The 17125-nt window shown below is 33.5% G+C and overlaps 3 protein-coding genes across 3 annotated transcripts; all 3 read left to right on the top strand.

Annotated features, from left to right (window-relative positions):
- The first annotated feature begins 6698 nt into the window (after positions 1–6698).
- Positions 6699–9169, top strand: LOC134713745 (actin-2). Its single transcript, XM_063575035.1, has 2 exons — positions 6699–6998; positions 7911–9169. Exons 1-2 carry the CDS (start codon positions 6873–6875, stop codon positions 8913–8915), a joined length of 1131 nt encoding a protein of 376 aa, XP_063431105.1. The 5' UTR covers positions 6699–6872; the 3' UTR covers positions 8916–9169.
- A 1591-nt stretch (positions 9170–10760) lies between these two features.
- LOC134713734 (uncharacterized) lies at positions 10761–15294 on the top strand. The gene is made up of 2 exons (XM_063575028.1): positions 10761–12371; positions 14746–15294. Exon 1 carries the CDS (start codon positions 10775–10777, stop codon positions 12356–12358), a length of 1584 nt encoding a protein of 527 aa, XP_063431098.1. The 5' UTR covers positions 10761–10774; the 3' UTR covers positions 12359–12371; positions 14746–15294.
- LOC134699160 (uncharacterized) lies at positions 13289–15247 on the top strand. Its single transcript, XM_063560806.1, has one exon. It carries the CDS (start codon positions 13289–13291, stop codon positions 15245–15247), a length of 1959 nt encoding a protein of 652 aa, XP_063416876.1.
- Positions 15295–17125: the final 1831 nt, after the last annotated feature.

Here is a 17125-nt window from a genome sequence, read left to right as displayed (position 1 = left end):
TTATACAGTTGTACCCTCTTTCTATAGTAGATAAATAATGTAAAGACCTTTCTTTCAATTTATGTTCAGATATTACACATATATCACAATCAGTGTCTTTTACAAGTTTACTAAGACAAATAGTAGAGGACATGATACCCCTGACGTTCCATGCTACTAACTTAATACTAGACATAAAAAACAAAATGAGTAATACATTCAGAAATAATACAACATTTGTCACTATCATATAAAAATCAGACACAATCCCTCCCGTTACGGTTTAGTATCATACCTTCATAAAATATATGAGAGGTACGTAACCCGTATCTTGCCAAGAACTAGTTTTAGAAAAAATGTGTTTATTTTCGATGCAAAAACCATGAGTTGAAATATCAAATAAAAGTCGAGATCAGTCAGCGCGGATGGGAATTTTGAATAATTTTGTAAAGTTCTTAAAGTGCAAGTGTTAGAATTAAGAAATTATCACATATAAAACAGCTCTGTAGTTCAATACTTTCAACGGATCAGTTTTATGTAAACATGTCATGCTATTAAATAATGACAATAATGCCTGAAGAAATTGTCAATTTATAAAAAGCCAATTAAAGGATTAAGAAGGTTTAAAAGATGCCAAAACGAAATAACCATTCATTAAAATATAACAATAAGTGTTCGCTGCAAGTATTATTAATTTATTGTCCAAACTGTTGCAGATTATAAGTAATCAAATAAATATAATTATTGAAATCCAGTCCTTTCAAGTTCGGCCAAGATTATGGCAATAAATCCGTCTAAAACACTTATTTATATGTGTACGACAAAGTCCAGAATAATGAAATATGAAATGAAATATATGCCAAATATGGAAAATAGTGTAAAACTATTGAACTGATCAAATGTTGATATTAAAACAACGAATTTCACACAAACAAGTCTTTTAAAACAGTCCTGTTAATATATATATAACAAATTTTTGTCAGCGACTGTGAATGAGGAATCAATGAAAACATTGATTGATGATATATAGTCGAGAGAATTGACCGACTTAAAACAATAGAATTATAAATAAACATAGCTGATACCTATTGGAGGATAACACTACACGTAACTCATGATTATATGTATATATGAAAAAAGTTATGTTTAACAAAAGAGGACGTCTTGTGAATCCAATACATTTCCTTATTTAACAAAATGTCTGTGAAACCAATAGTATTAATGTTGTATTATTTCATTCCTATTCTTTAAGGGGAAAGGAGTATAGTTTTTCGGTTTTGATAATACGGCATATGCTTTATAGTTCGTCTTTAATAAAGCGAGTTAATGCTAGTCGATAAGAGCCATGATGTTTGGGGTTTTTTTCTTTGCAGTATTTGTGGTATATACTTTTATTTGTTAATTGTATCTTTCAGTTGTTTTGACACTAGAGAGGGTTACTGGAATACATGACAATTGCTTACAAGTTACAGGGAAGCTAGTAGAACCAAAAAATATTCATATAATCTTAAAGAATAAATAGAATGTTCTCGCCGTTGTCAAATGAATCTGCTTTGCTTATCTGACATGCTACTATGAACAATTCCTAAAAAAGAAACAAGCCTGTCATATTCCGAAAGAAAGAAATTTCAGAAGAACGATCAAAAGCATGGATTTGATCAAGGCTAAAATGTTTCTTTTTCGTGTATTGATTTATTTTTTATTTTTTGAATTAACAAGATCGTGCTCTCCTGTACTGCATTATGAAAACTAATCTAAAGATTATCCGCCGAAAGTGATGTCGGGATTATTGGGATTATTATCATATTGCAACAGCGTCACCCGTCGTGAGTGTCTTGACAGTAAATGAGTATTATTTGATACAGTATCATTTTAACAATGTTTCCCACGTATCAGGGTTTTTCGTCTATGATATTGGTGTTAACATTAAACACAGCACATTTTCCAAGCTGATTTTAGGCTTCATGTTATTGTTGTAAGTTTTGTTGGTCCACGGATGGAGGAAAAATAGCGGGAAACCACGTTTCATATTGCAGATCATATTTAGTTCAGATTAAATGGTTTTATTGTAAGTTTGTGTGGGGGTAAGTCAGTTGTGGCATCTTATCCTTTATATCTTTTTATTTATACTGCGCTCGTTCTATTTAAGTAGTCAAAATGCGTTGACCGTATATTTCTCATTGTCTGTGTCATATAGTCTACAGTCAATGACCCGATATCACGTTTTCTCGTGAATATTTTTAATTAAATAGAAATTGCCGAAATTATAATTAATTATTCATACGACCTCTTCAACCTGTTCTTGTTTCCAATGTATACAACGACTCAAACTTGTTTCTTTTGCAATTTTTAGAAGAAAAAAATAATTCACTTGTTAATATTTTTGGTTTGCAAACTATAAATCATTATGTTTTATGCTTATTGTTGATATTTTAGTCCATTCTCAAACAAATTTGTTCACCATCGATTGCGGGTTTCAAAAGGTAATGCACATTTCATTATGTTGTATATTTCTCCGCCTGCATAATATAAGGACTTTTTGTAAAAAGGGAATATTTAAATCAAATTATAACATTAACAAATTAAACAACAATAAAAGATGTTTTTTTTATAGATTGCAGTATAAAGACAATTATAGTGCATTGACTTGAAACATCAACAATATAAGGATTCGGATCGAAACGGGGGAAAAGCTCGGATTTATTATTGCCTATTTATACAGACGGACGAAGCAAGTCATATAACGTCAATGGGTTCCATCTGACCAAATTGGTATCAAGAAGCGTCCATAAAAATATGATTTGTATATATCAACCTTGATGTTCAGACAATTTTGACAGATTCTAGTTAGAGTTGTGTATCCCTCGTTTCAACGAATTATAATATGAGACGAACATTTATCCTGAATTTGGAGAGGCACTGTTATATAGGGGAGGTTGAAGCAGTTTTGAAAGGGTAGCAAAGAATTTATCAATTAAATAATCGTAATCGGAAGTACATGTATGTTCCCTTGTTTATGAAAATTTACCCAACTGTCGTGCAGTTCAAATTTTATGACTACCAGTGGCGGATCAAGTTGCCTTAGAATTTCTGTTTTGGCCGATTTATACATTTGAATGGGGAAATAAGGTTGGAACTCCCCCTTTTTTAATTGGATGGATCCACCCTTGACTATCGACCCTTCCAACCACAGTATAGCACGTTTGCTTCTTATATTGGTTAACTTAACATAATCCCATGCACTAAATTTTTGAATTTCCAGTTCAAAAGGAATGAATGAATTCGGTGACCATATTAAATTCTACACCAGTTCCTTATTTAAGTTGTTTCGGAGCGAACCTATTCAGAAAAAAATATTTAAATTTTAGCTCACAAACTTGAAATAGAAAAAGGTCGTTATTTTAATATTAAACTAGAAAATAGAATATGCAAACTCTGTAATGAGGAAATAGAAGATGAGATGCATTTTCTTTTAACATGTAAAACTCTGGATAATGTTAGAAATCCCTTTCTAAGCAAAATATATAGTAAAAATAAAAATATTTCAAAACTTGATAACAAATCTCTTTTTATTTGGCTAATGGGAAATGAAGATAAAAACATTTTGATAATAATTTGTCAGTTATTAGAGGTTTTAAATATAAACAGAAATACAATATTAAATTAGATTTCTCTATATAAAATTATGTATGATCAAATATGCATTTACATAAGTTATTTCTTTTACATTTGATAAATTATTAGTATATACCACGAGGTGTGCTGTCCAATAAAGGGACCAGAATAACAGACTATTGGTCATATTGTATTATATATGTTTATTATTTACAAATTGCCTACTTCATTTTCTTTAATATTATATCAATCAACTAAATCAAAATCAATCATATTATGTACTTTGTTTAACCTATTTTGAATTTACTTTACATTATGTTTGAAAATTATATTATAATTATTCTGCTCATTCTGGGCGCCGTGATTGGCAAATATAATATTTGTTTGTTTGTTTGTATAATTATTTTTTCTCAATGAAATATCTTGTCTTTTCAAAATCATGAATGTGAATATCTGTATTTGATATACGTGAATGTTTAAATGCCTTAATATCTTATACATGTATATAGTTCAAATACAACACTTAAAATATGCGTAGTTAAAGAATGTCACAATGAAATCTTTTATATATCTAAGCCAAAGGGTGTATATATCACAGTCGAATAGAACGACCTCTGTTTAAATATCCAAATATGGAAATATCTTTAGAGTTTACGTCGTAAGTTTTTATCGTGCGAAAACCTATATCTGAAACAGGAAAAATGAAACCGCTCAAAGGAAACAGAAGTCGAAAGCTTAAAATTCCCTGCGTTCTACCACGAAGTAAAAAAATTGTAAAGTGTCCTATAGTGTTATAAACAAATTCCATATATAGATACATTAATTGAACACTGTAAAAGTATGCTTGGTCAGCGTTTTTGTACAAAGTGATATTATGTTCGTTTTGGAGTATTCGTGTCAATGAAATCTGAAATTTGACCACTGAAATTCAATTCGTATCCTTGTTAAATTTCTATTTGATTATATAAATATTTTGAAATTCGGTACGTCCTGCATGGGTTAAGACCAAATTTCCCCAAAAGATACATGCAAATGGATAATTTTAAGCTTCCTTCTCAAAAATTTAAAAATACTTTCGACGTAATCTTTTCCTTTAATGCTTTTGTCATTAGGTTGAAATGCCTAAAACTTGTAAAAACTGTATTCATGTAAAACAACCTCATAGAGACTTGGGTGTTTTCAGAGAATATTCTCTCCTTTACAGAGGTCAATATATTTTTTAAAATGTAGTTAACATTTTCTTAAGAATACAAAGTTAATAAAGTATACCAAGTAGTCAGATTTGCGATGAAAATTAATTATTATATAATAGTGTGTTTCCTTTATGACATTGTTCAGTGATTGGAGGCTTTGTTCAAATATTCTTAGAATGGCGACAGCTAGAATATTTAAAAAAGCTAGCAAAAGTGATGCTTTTCCAAGATCAATTCGCCTGTCTGCCATGATTGTAAAATTGAAAAGACCGTCACAGTCCTTCAAATTTGTCCCTTGTTATGTACTGTTTGTTTGCTGCACCGTTCCTATTAATATTATATGTCATTCCCCGAGTATTAAAGAACATTGGTAAGATTCTAACCCTAGTAATTACTGATTCATCGATGACTCGATCTCAATACCATTTGTCCTCAACACAAACCATCTGCTAAAATCAATGTCTTGACTCATTTTCTATCTGCTCTGTTGTCTTCGTCTTGTCGCGTTAAATAATTTGTCTGAGAGTTTAAATTAATAAAATCATACATCTTTTAATATATATCAAAACCAGTGACCAGATAATATATCATTGATTGCTAAACGTCTCATCAGCAGAGAATTAAGGCTACGTTGCGATTAACCTGTTTTAAAGGTTTCAGCAATAGTTCAAGGCTTTTTGCAAGAATTTTCAATATTTCACACTAATTTGTGTTCGTAGAATTACTGCTAACACCAGAGTAGCATAATAATGATAATAAATTTGAGTCAATACTCATATTTGAAGAACACAGACAGTCTTTCAATTCATAACTTTTTTATTGCTGAAAACAGAAAACAAACACTTTTTTATATATGAAATGCATCTATCAATATGTGTGATCATTGATCATTTTGTTACATACATTTATATAACCACCCAAAGAAAACTTAAAGAAAACAGTTATATTGACAGTCGATATTGACATATACATGCATTATATATGACGGGTGATTATGGCTTAAAGGCGTGAATGTCTCACATGTACACATACACAATTTGCACATGTGGCTGACAAATCAAAGAATTTTCAAATTTGATAGAAATTTATTAGATTTTAAAATTGTCTGGATTTTGAAATTTCTTGCTTCGTCTTATTAACGAGCCTTATTTGTATTGTTGACCAATAAATTATTAGATACTATAAGACAGTAGTCTCAGTATTAATTGCAGTGGGGGATCTAGGGAGTTTGAACCCCCCCCCCTTTTTTTTTTTTGAAGATCGATGCATTTGAATGGGGACGTATAAATGAAACCTCCTTTAAATGACTTTACACACACCCTGAATTGTGTTGTCTAACATATAACTTGATTTGTATCATAGGCTTATTCACGTGTATTTGTTCCTCCTATCAAAAACGTGTGGTAATGTCAGTCCCTGTCGAAACGAATATTCTATACCCGTTATTCCGTTATGAGAAACACGTTCTTGTATATTATATAGTATCTTTAATTTCTTACTGCAAAATTTTTCTTACGTACTTTAATTATAGAGACACTCCTAATTAACATATATATATTACGTTTATTTTGTTATTTTTATTATAACTAATTATTCATGTACGTCTGCACTCCCGTTACAAGAATGTTACATGTTATTCAAAGTCGACGTAATCATACAGAATAAATCACTGTTATGACATACTCTTATCTTTTCTATTTGTCAAATTTTAATGAAAACAATCAGGATTTATCTCACCTGATGATTAACAGTAAATGCCACACTAACGAGTTGTAAAAATACCTGTGTGTCCATTACCTTTTAGGTGAGGTCATTATGAATATTCAGTAGCTTAACCAATCAATAAACAGGACGTTTACCATAAACAGACATACGGCCTGTTAAACTGAGAGCTTTTCCGAGAATCGTATGCAAATGATTCATTCCGAATAACCATATATGGTAACATTTGGCTTTCTTTTCCCAGGGTGCAAAGGTGAGAAATACTGGAGAATAAAACTAGTGTGGATTTTAATTTTTTCACAGTAGATCGTTGAGAACAGAACAGTAAGGTTGTAACAATCCAAATATCAAACTAAATTCAAAATGTGTGACGACGATGTAGCCGCTTTGGTAATTGACAATGGATCTGGAATGTGTAAAGCTGGATTCGCAGGAGATGATGCTCCAAGAGCTGTATTTCCATCCATTGTTGGCAGACCCAGACATCAGGTTTGTAATTAAAATTTAAATTATTAAAATCTTTGCATATAATTATCAAACATGCTTAACAGTGATACTATTTATTTATTTGAGAATCTTGCAATCAAGATTCATATCAATTACATTTGATTAGGGATAATTATATTTCATTCGATGTGCTTTGATCTGATTTGATATCCCGCATCGGGTAGCTAAAAAATGCCAAATTATGAAAGCAATATATTTAGAGACTCATTTATATGCTTATTTCGTGTGAAAAATCTAGTGAATCGTAGATTGAATCGAAACATATAACTTGATAAGATTGTATGAATATGATGAAATATGCCGGTACACGTTGCCGGTGCCCATATTTGGAGATGAGTCATGGTCGGTAGTTAGCCACGCCCCCGTGTGTATTTTTATGAAAGAAATAGAGAAATGATTTATCCGCATGAAATATAATATGTCTACGTTAACATTTCCATTTTTATTTAAAACTTTGTTTTAATGATCAGAAATGGCATTGGTGTGACCTTTAAGTGCTTTATCGTGGCTTTCAATGTGGAACAACGCCTTATATGGTAACCACTTGAGACGTGTTACTAACGACAACGGATTTGAATATTCAAACTTTGAAAAATTGGATATTTGAAATAAAAATCAAGCGATTGATCCTGGATCGACAAATTATGTCTCGCATTGGACTTTGTCACAGTTTGAAGAAGAAAAACTTGATTCCTTTTTCTTTTAAGAAATGAATTTTTAGAGTTATTTAAAACAGAAATAAACATGCGAAGATATTTCTAATGTTTTCTGAAAACAATTAGGATCAATTAGTGATTGCAATAACATTTAGTTTTTAAAAAATCCTCAGTGTAATACATCAATCTTTATGTTGTCTTGTATGTAACAAAAATTACATGTTCATTCAATTTTCAGGGTGTAATGGTCGGTATGGGACAAAAAGACAGCTACGTTGGTGATGAAGCCCAGAGCAAAAGAGGAATCCTTACATTGAAATACCCAATTGAACACGGAATTGTCACAAACTGGGACGATATGGAGAAAATCTGGCATCACACTTTCTACAATGAACTCCGTGTAGCACCAGAAGAACATCCCGTTTTACTGACAGAGGCTCCACTTAACCCTAAAGCCAACAGAGAAAAGATGACACAGATTATGTTTGAAACCTTCAACTCCCCAGCTATGTACGTTGCCATTCAGGCCGTATTATCTTTATATGCTTCAGGTCGTACAACTGGTATTGTGTTGGACTCTGGTGATGGTGTTACCCATACCGTACCCATCTATGAAGGTTATGCCCTTCCTCATGCTATCATGAGATTGGATCTCGCCGGACGGGATCTCACAGACTATCTTATGAAAATTCTCACAGAGCGTGGATATTCATTCACAACCACAGCCGAGAGAGAAATCGTCAGAGACATTAAAGAAAAATTGTGCTATGTAGCATTAGACTTTGAACAAGAAATGTCCACAGCCGCATCATCGTCATCATTAGAAAAAAGTTATGAATTACCTGACGGTCAAGTTATCACAATCGGTAATGAAAGATTCAGGTGTCCAGAAGCAATGTTCCAACCATCTTTCTTGGGTATGGAATCTGCAGGTATCCATGAAACAACATACAACAGTATCATGAAATGTGATGTTGATATCCGTAAAGACTTGTACGCCAATACCGTATTATCTGGTGGTTCAACCATGTACCCAGGTATTGCTGACCGTATGCAGAAAGAAATCACAGCACTTGCTCCATCAACAATGAAAATCAAGATCATTGCTCCACCAGAAAGGAAATATTCCGTATGGATCGGTGGTTCCATCTTGGCTTCACTCTCAACCTTCCAACAGATGTGGATCAGTAAACAAGAGTATGACGAGTCCGGTCCATCCATTGTCCACAGAAAGTGCTTTTAAACTACAAACTATCATGTTCAAAACTGCAATTATTGTTATGTTATATACTGGTGCAGATAGCATACTTTTGTATCATTGTTAAAACTTTATCTCCAGATCTGAAGTGAAATATAGATCTGAACAACAAGTAATGATCTGCACCGTTCGTTACGGTCCGTGTCGGGGAGAACTCCAAGCAAGACGCTTAATTCGAACTATTTTGTATTACTTTTATAGAGTTCTTCGTTGTACACAAATAAAGCTGTAAAACCCTATTTGATGTGCCTTTTAAAATATGTATTGTTGTTTTGGTTTAAGGTCTAATCGTGCTTCAAATTGTCTGATCTCAGTTTGCCAGTACGAAGTGTTTCCTGTATTAAAGCTGTATGTTTGTATGTAGTCTCCGCGTTCAGACTGGCATGTCTGAACGAAAAGTTCCCATGCCTATTTTGTTCGTTATTAGCGTTCCAATACATTCCGTTTTCTTTGTTTGTGGTCTCGATTTGCCAGTAGTATACACTGCTTCATGTCTTATCTGGTCCCTTTCCTTATATTTTGTGGTCTGGATATATACGATAAGCATATTCTGTCTTATTTTGTCTCGAGAAAGACTCAGTTGCAATGTGTCGGTATAATACTTTTTGTCTCTATGTGTTGTTTATAGTTAGCATTTTATTCTTGGCTAGCCTGCGATGTGACACTATAGACCGTAACACATTATAGCATAGTATATATACTTCATGCCAGAAAAATAGACCATCAAGGGGTAACCTGACATTTTAATAATAAACGAATAAAAAGTACAATACAGAGAGTAATTAAAAACAACGTTTTGCATGATCGACAAAGTACACTTCACACAGTTATTAATATTCTATTTGAAAACAAGAAAATGGCATATTTTAAACTATTATACTGGAACAAGTTGCCCTGGTTAATCCTGGGAACGTAAACAAAGCTAAAATGATGAGAAATGTCACAAGAAGATATGCCGGCGCGTCAATGGCATATCCTATCTCGCGGCTCTGAATTTATAAAATACTGACTAAGGAATTTGGAGCCCATATCTTCCAAATTAAAAACAACGTTTTGCATGATCGACAAAGTACACTTCACACAGTTATTAATATTCTATTTGAAAACAAGAAAATGGCATATTTTAAACTATATTATACTGGAACAAGTTGCCCTGGTTAATCCTGGGAACGTAAACAAAGCTAAAATGATGAGAAATGTCACAAGAAGATATGCCGGCGCGTCAATGGCATATCCTATCTCGCGGCTCTGAATTTATAAAATACTGACTAAGGAATTTGGAGCCCATATCTTCCAAAGTGGTAATATCAATGAGACGACTATACAGTACACCATACTAAAAAGGTATATAATATTTGAATAACTGTAAAGAAAAGAACTACAGTCGTTCGAATGTATTTTGATGTTCAGTGACAAATATTTCACTTTTGATGCAACTAATTGCGGCACAGCAAACTTTGAACTCTTTCGATGAAATGTTTCCCAAATTACTGTATACCGTCTTAAAAACCATTCAATGTAATGTAAACATTCCAATTCAATTTCGTATATGACAATTTATAAATTTTATATTAATTCATAATACTTACGTAATTGGAAATTACATTAGGATTATCTCCCCCTAATTAGTATTCACACCGCCGATCGCGCTTTAAAATATCAATAAAGCGCTCAGGTATATCGACTCCCACCACGCATGCGTGATTCCCCAGTCTTCTTCTTCGGCGAAAAGTGTTCACACGCTTTATTTTTTCCTCTCGGAAATGTAACTTTTTTGATTTATATATCGTGTATTTTCATAGTTTAATTGTAAGTTTTTGAGATAGACGCTTTTCATTGTCAACATGGCAGAAGCTTTCATTACGGCCATTAATTCGGCAAGTGAAGAAGCAAATTCTCCTAAAGCTACTCCGTCTCGCTCTGATAATAAAAACGAGAAATCGTCAGGTAAACAGACCGGAAGTCGTAAAAAGACGACAAGTAAGTCTCGTAAAGCTAGCAGCACGTGTGCTAAAGAAGTATCAGAGGAACCGGAGACATTGTCAACAACAGGTTTGTCTGTAAACATAGAAAATGAATTGAGGGCAGAAATTTCTAGTGTCAAAGAGACCGTTAATTCGGTGAATTCTCGAATGGACATTTTTCTACCTCTTTTCGAGAAGTTCGTTTCACAAACTGTCACTTCAGGTGGACAAATAGAAACGGACAGAGAAATTGCCACTTCAGGTGGGCAGAACATTTCTCAGGACTCGAGGGACATTGCCACGTCAGGTGGGCAAAATTCTCTCAGACATGCTAGTGTTGCAAATCATGATAATGACATTGATGATGCAATTTCCCTTCAACCGGATAGAGACGAAAGAAGGGGTCTTGATTTAGATTTAGATTCTGATAATGAATCCCAACATTCTTCTGTGAAAAACAGTTCACACAACCGTTTTCAGAGATATTCGGTAGTTGATAAGGACTCTCTTGATACTGAAAATGTCAGTAGAGATATCCTTGGTGACATTTTTGGTGAAGATGCCAAAACTAAACCAGACAAATCTGAAGCTGGTATTGTTCTGGATCAAAGTCAGATTAATATTTTGAATCAATCATGGCACTGTGATAATCCTTTATTATTGTCAACTTATAAAGAGGAATATAGGGCTAGTTTTCCAGTGAGTGATAAATCAGCTGATATTCTTAACTTACCAAAACTAGATGACATTACTCAAACTTTACTGTGTAAACGACATGGTCCTAATGCTGGTAAAGCTCATAATAAACTTTTTTCTAAACCTGAGAAAATTTTTGAAAATATGGCTTTCAAAGGTCAGTCAGCAGCTAGAATGGGTTTGATTATTACGGCATACATGCAACAAGCCTTAGGTTCATTAATGGAAAAACTCAATGATTCTGAACCAAATATTGATTTACTTGTACAAATGGTCAAGGATATTTTTGCCATGTCAGTGAAATCTATGGATCAAACGGCTAGAACAGGTGCATTTCATCATCTGATCCGTAGGAAAGCCACTTTGTTAGATACAGGTCTAGAGGACATAACAGAGCTTAATGATAAGTTTTTATCTCTTAAATTGTCAAGTGATGGTGTTCTTGGGAAAGATTTTGAAGAGAAACTGAAAAATCGTTCTGAGACAAACAAACAAATCAAAGATTTACTACCAGAGTTAACTCGTAAATCAGCTACCTCAACTTCAAGTTTTAAGAGGAAGAGTGCTATCATTCATACTAGCCAAGACACTAATGGTCCTAAAGTAGCTAAAAATGACTTTTCCAATTTTCGCATTCCTAAGGTAGCAGCTAAACCTAGTGAAAACAAAGGTGGATTTAAACCTAATTTCAGACGCTTTGGTTCTGGTAGAAAAGAGGCTGATGGTGAAAAGAAAGGTTCTTTTCGTGGCAATGGTAGATCTAAATGACTACAAAAAGCAGGTAAATATTTTATGTCAGAATCCAGAGATACCTGTAGGAGGTCGTTTAAAACTTTTTTGGCAAAATTGGGCAAAAATAACAAACGACAGTTGGGTTTTAAAAATAATAAAAGAGGGTTACAAATTGGAATTTTCGGGGAAAATCCCACAAACAGGAATAAAGAAAACAAATGTTCCTGCGAAAGATTTACCTATTCTGTTATCAGAAATAGATCAACTTTTTGGAAAAAACGCTATAGAAAATGTACCTGTAAAAGAAAAAAACTACGGTTTTTACAGTACGTTTTTTCTAGTACCAAAAAAGACAGGCGATTTGAGACCTGTCATAAATTTAAAACCTCTGAACAAGTGTCTTCAGAAAAAACACTTCAAAATGGATTCTCTAAACAGTGTCTTAAACTTAGTACAAAAAGGAGATTGGGCAATTTCTCTCGATCTGAAAGATGCTTATTTCCACATACCAATTCACGAAACACACAAAAAGTATCTAAGATTTTGTGTCAACAATCAGTGTTACCAATTTCTGGTGCTGTGCTTCGGTCCAACATCAGCACCACGAATTTTCACAAAAGTGTGTTCTGTAGTGGCAGCTCATTTACGAGCCCAAAATATTCGTCTAGCAACTTATCTAGACGATTGGTTTTTGCTAAATCAGACCAAAAAAATGCTGATTTCAGATCGAGAGAAAACGCTAAAACTCCTAACAAATTTAGGATTTGTAGTAAATCTAGAAAAGTCGAGCCTAATTCCAACACAATCAATAACATACATAGGAGCACTGTTTTCTCTAAAAGAGGGAATGGTTCGTCCTACATCAGAAAGGGTGTCAAAACTCCTTTCTGCAGTAGAACTTATCTTAAACAAGCAAAATCAAGCAACAGCAAGAGATTTTCTACAATTATTAGGTATTATGGCTTCATGCATAGAATTAATTCCAAATGCAAGACTCTTTATGAGACCAATTCAGTTACACCTCCTTTATCATTGGAAACCAGTTTGTCAAAATCTAGGAATAAAAATTCCTTTTTCGAAACATCTAAAAGGTCACCTCAGATGGTGGTTAAAAATAGAAAATTTGGTCATAGGCAGATCAATAACACCTTGGGAAACGTCAATAACAGTAACAACAGACGCATCAAATTCAGGGTACGGAGGTCACATCAACAACAGTCTCATAGTTCAGGGTACATGGTCAGTAGAAGAAAAACTTCTCCACATAAATTCTTTAGAAATGGAGGCAGTTTTTCTAACTGTAAAACATTTTCTCCCAAAATTGATAAACAAAAATGTTCTTATTCGGTCAGACAATTCAACCGTTGTTCGTTACATAAACAAACAAGGAGGCACTCGTTCTCCCCAGCTATGTATGAGAACTTGGAAACTTTGGCAATTAGCGCTAGAAAATCAAATTTTTCTGAAAGCTGCACACATTGCAGGAAAAAAGAACATTCTAGCAGACCATTTAAGCAGGGTAAAAATTCAACCAACGGAATGGTCATTAAACAAAGAGATAACTCATGCAATGTTTCAGATTTGGGAGACACCTCACATAGATCTTTTCGCCTCTGCGAAAAATCGACAAACACAGATCTATTGCTCCTGGAACCCAGACTCTCAGGCTTATGCAATAGATGCTCTAACAATTCCTTGGAACAACATGTATGCATATGCTTACCCTCCAATTTGTCTAATACCAAAAATACTACAACACATGACAAAGTACAATTGTCAGTTAATTCTAATAGCCCCACATTGGCCGCGCAGACATTGGTACACAAATCTTCTGAAGTACATAATAGATTATCCAAGGAGCCTGCCAGTCAGGGAGGATCTATTACACCAGCCAAAAACAAACATATTTCATCCAAATCCAGCAGTATTCAATCTGACTGCATGGTTTTTATCGACAAACAGTTTAAAGAGAAAGGTTTTTCTAAAGAAACTAGAAAATTACTCAGAGCCTCATGGCGCTCTGGGACTCAAAAAGATTACTCTGTCAAATTTCGAAAATTCAATAGCTGGTGTAGTAGACGGGAAATTGATCCCTATAGTGCCTCTTTGACGGAGGCGGCTGAGTTTTTGACATTTTTATTCTCAGAAGGTCTTCAGTATAGAACCATAGCTGGTTATAGATCTATGTTATCCTCATTCCTAGCTCCAATTGGGAAAATTCCAGTAGGACAACATCCTTATATAACTCGTCTTATAAAGGGTGTTTTTAACTCGAGACCTCCAAAAGTAGTGCTTTTACCTGAATGGGACTTACCCTTAGTTTTAAAAAAATTAAAACAAGCACCTTTTGAACCAATGAAACATGCTCATTTGAAGTTTATTTCTTGGAAAACTGCATTCTTAATTGCAATTACTTCTTTCAGGAGATGCAGTGACTTACAATCTTTGTGTATTGGAGAAGAGTCGATTGTTGTGCAGAAGAAAGGGGTAACTTTTGTTCGTCATGGACTATCAAAACAGGATAGACCAAAACATTTTGGCAGCAAGATTTTTATTCCGTCTTATCAATCAGATAAATTATTAGATCCGAAGCGGTCTATTTATTATTATTTGAAGAAAACTGCACCTTTTAGAAACTCTGACAGTGAGTTTGAGATCAAGTTGTTTTTATCTTTTATTGAACCGCATAAACCGGTTACATCACAGACTATTTCGTCTTGGATTGTTAATGCAATTAAATGTGCTTACAATGAAAAAGACAAAAAATTTCGTGCTCATTCTACAAGAGCCTTGGGCCCATCTTGGGCACTTTTTAACGGCGCATCTGTGAAGTCTATTATGGACACAGCAGACTGGACAAAGGAATCAACCTTTACTCGTTTTTATTTACGTCACATAGATGTTGAAGTTTTAAATTCTGTGTAAATAAGAATTTTGTATATATATGGAAGAAAATTCTGAAAAAAGAAAAAAAAAAAAAAAAAGGAGAAAAATTTATAGAAAATGGAAGAAAAAAATTTTAACTGTATAGTGTTGTGTTATTTATATCTGAACTGATGTGAAGAAAATACAGTATACAAAGTACAGAAAGATTCTTCAGCTGTGGATAGCTTAGAAATCTCCTAATGTAATTTCCAATTACGTAAGTATTATGAATTAATATAAAATTGGGAAATTTGTTCTCAAATTTTAATTTTATGATAGAATAATACTTACGTAATTGGCTCCCACCCACCTCCCCTTTTGAATCTTTTTTGGTGAACACTTTTCGCCGAGAGAGACTGGGGAATCACGCATGCGTGGTGGGAGTCGATATACCTGAGCGCTTTATTGATATTTTAAAGCGCGATCGGCGGTGTGAATACTAATTAGGGGGAGATAATCCTAATGTAATTTCCAATTACGTAAGTATTATTCTATCATAAAATTAAAATTTGAGAACAAATTTCCCAATTTTTCATCTTGTGCAAGACGCTTCTACCTTTTTCTGCCATAGGTTGACGGATTAAATAAAAAAAAACTAGAAACGAACCAACTCCTCTTACCTCTAATCGGCTCATATGAATTTTAATTAAATAATTTGAAGACTTAAATTATGCATGGTGTTGTAAAGGTTTTATCTTTAATCCAATACAACAATACATTGAAAGCAATATGCAGAAGGAATTGTTCCCGTCGTGTCATTCAGTGGTCAACGTATGTCCAGGGTCAAATCCAGTAGGTCATGGAAAGAATGTTGGTATGCATGTCTTGTTTTATAGATTCTGTTTTTGGAAAAGAGTATACAAGATAGCATATTTGAAACTATAAAATTAAGAGTTGATGTACACCAATAGTACTTTTGATGTCGATCTGTTTTTCAGTTGCCCATTAATCCCCGACTAACTGTTCCTATATGTATATATAAAAAAGAAGATGTGGTATGATTGTCAATGAGACAACTGTCCACAAGAGACCAAAATGACGCATTCATAAACAACTATAGGTCACCGTACGGCCTTCATCAATGAGCAAAGCTTATACCGCATAGTCGGCTATAAAAGTCCCCGATATGACAATGTAAAACATTTCAAAGGAGAAAACTAACGGTCTTATTTAAATAAAAAAAAAAATAACGAAAAACAAATATGTAATACATAAACAAACGGCAACCAATGAATTGCAGACTCCTGACTTGGGACAGGCACATATAGTTCATTATACTTGTGTCAGCAGCATATCTATGAATGTCGCTCCAAGAGGGTTGCCAATAAGAAGTCAATACAACTTAATAGTCGACATTAGTTTAGAGATGGCGTGAGCTTAACCAGCATATTCGTATTTTGTAATACATTTTCAGTATCAGGAAGTCGTGCATTAACAAGCAATATACTATAGTCACTATAGCATATCATACACTGAATATAAACAAATACTTATTGGGCCACCTGTTCCCTTTTTATGAGGGGGTGGAGGATTATTGTTTTGTTAAATTTTACATGATGGTTCAACTTATTTTAATTCTTTCTCTTTTCCATCATTTTAAAACTAATAGTTATTTATGTATTTACTAGAAATTTAACTCTTAATTTGAAGTAAGGGTACAAAACAATAAGTTTAAACAAAAATATATTAGATGTCAACATTTAATGCGAACGAAATCAAGTACTATTGCATTCAACATAATTCAGTCGAATTTTTTGTAAGTATTTGGTTTCGTTAGTTTTTGCTATCCCGTGAATACGATCGATGCTTTGTATATTTAATACACATACCTGACATATAGTTGCTTAAATCTACGTCATTCGAACGTGGATAGTTGCC

Source organism: Mytilus trossulus, chromosome 1 (genome assembly GCF_036588685.1).
Source record: "Mytilus trossulus isolate FHL-02 chromosome 1, PNRI_Mtr1.1.1.hap1, whole genome shotgun sequence".
NCBI lineage: Eukaryota > Metazoa > Mollusca > Bivalvia > Mytilida > Mytilidae > Mytilus > Mytilus trossulus.
This window is presented reverse-complemented; position numbering and strand designations above follow the sequence as displayed.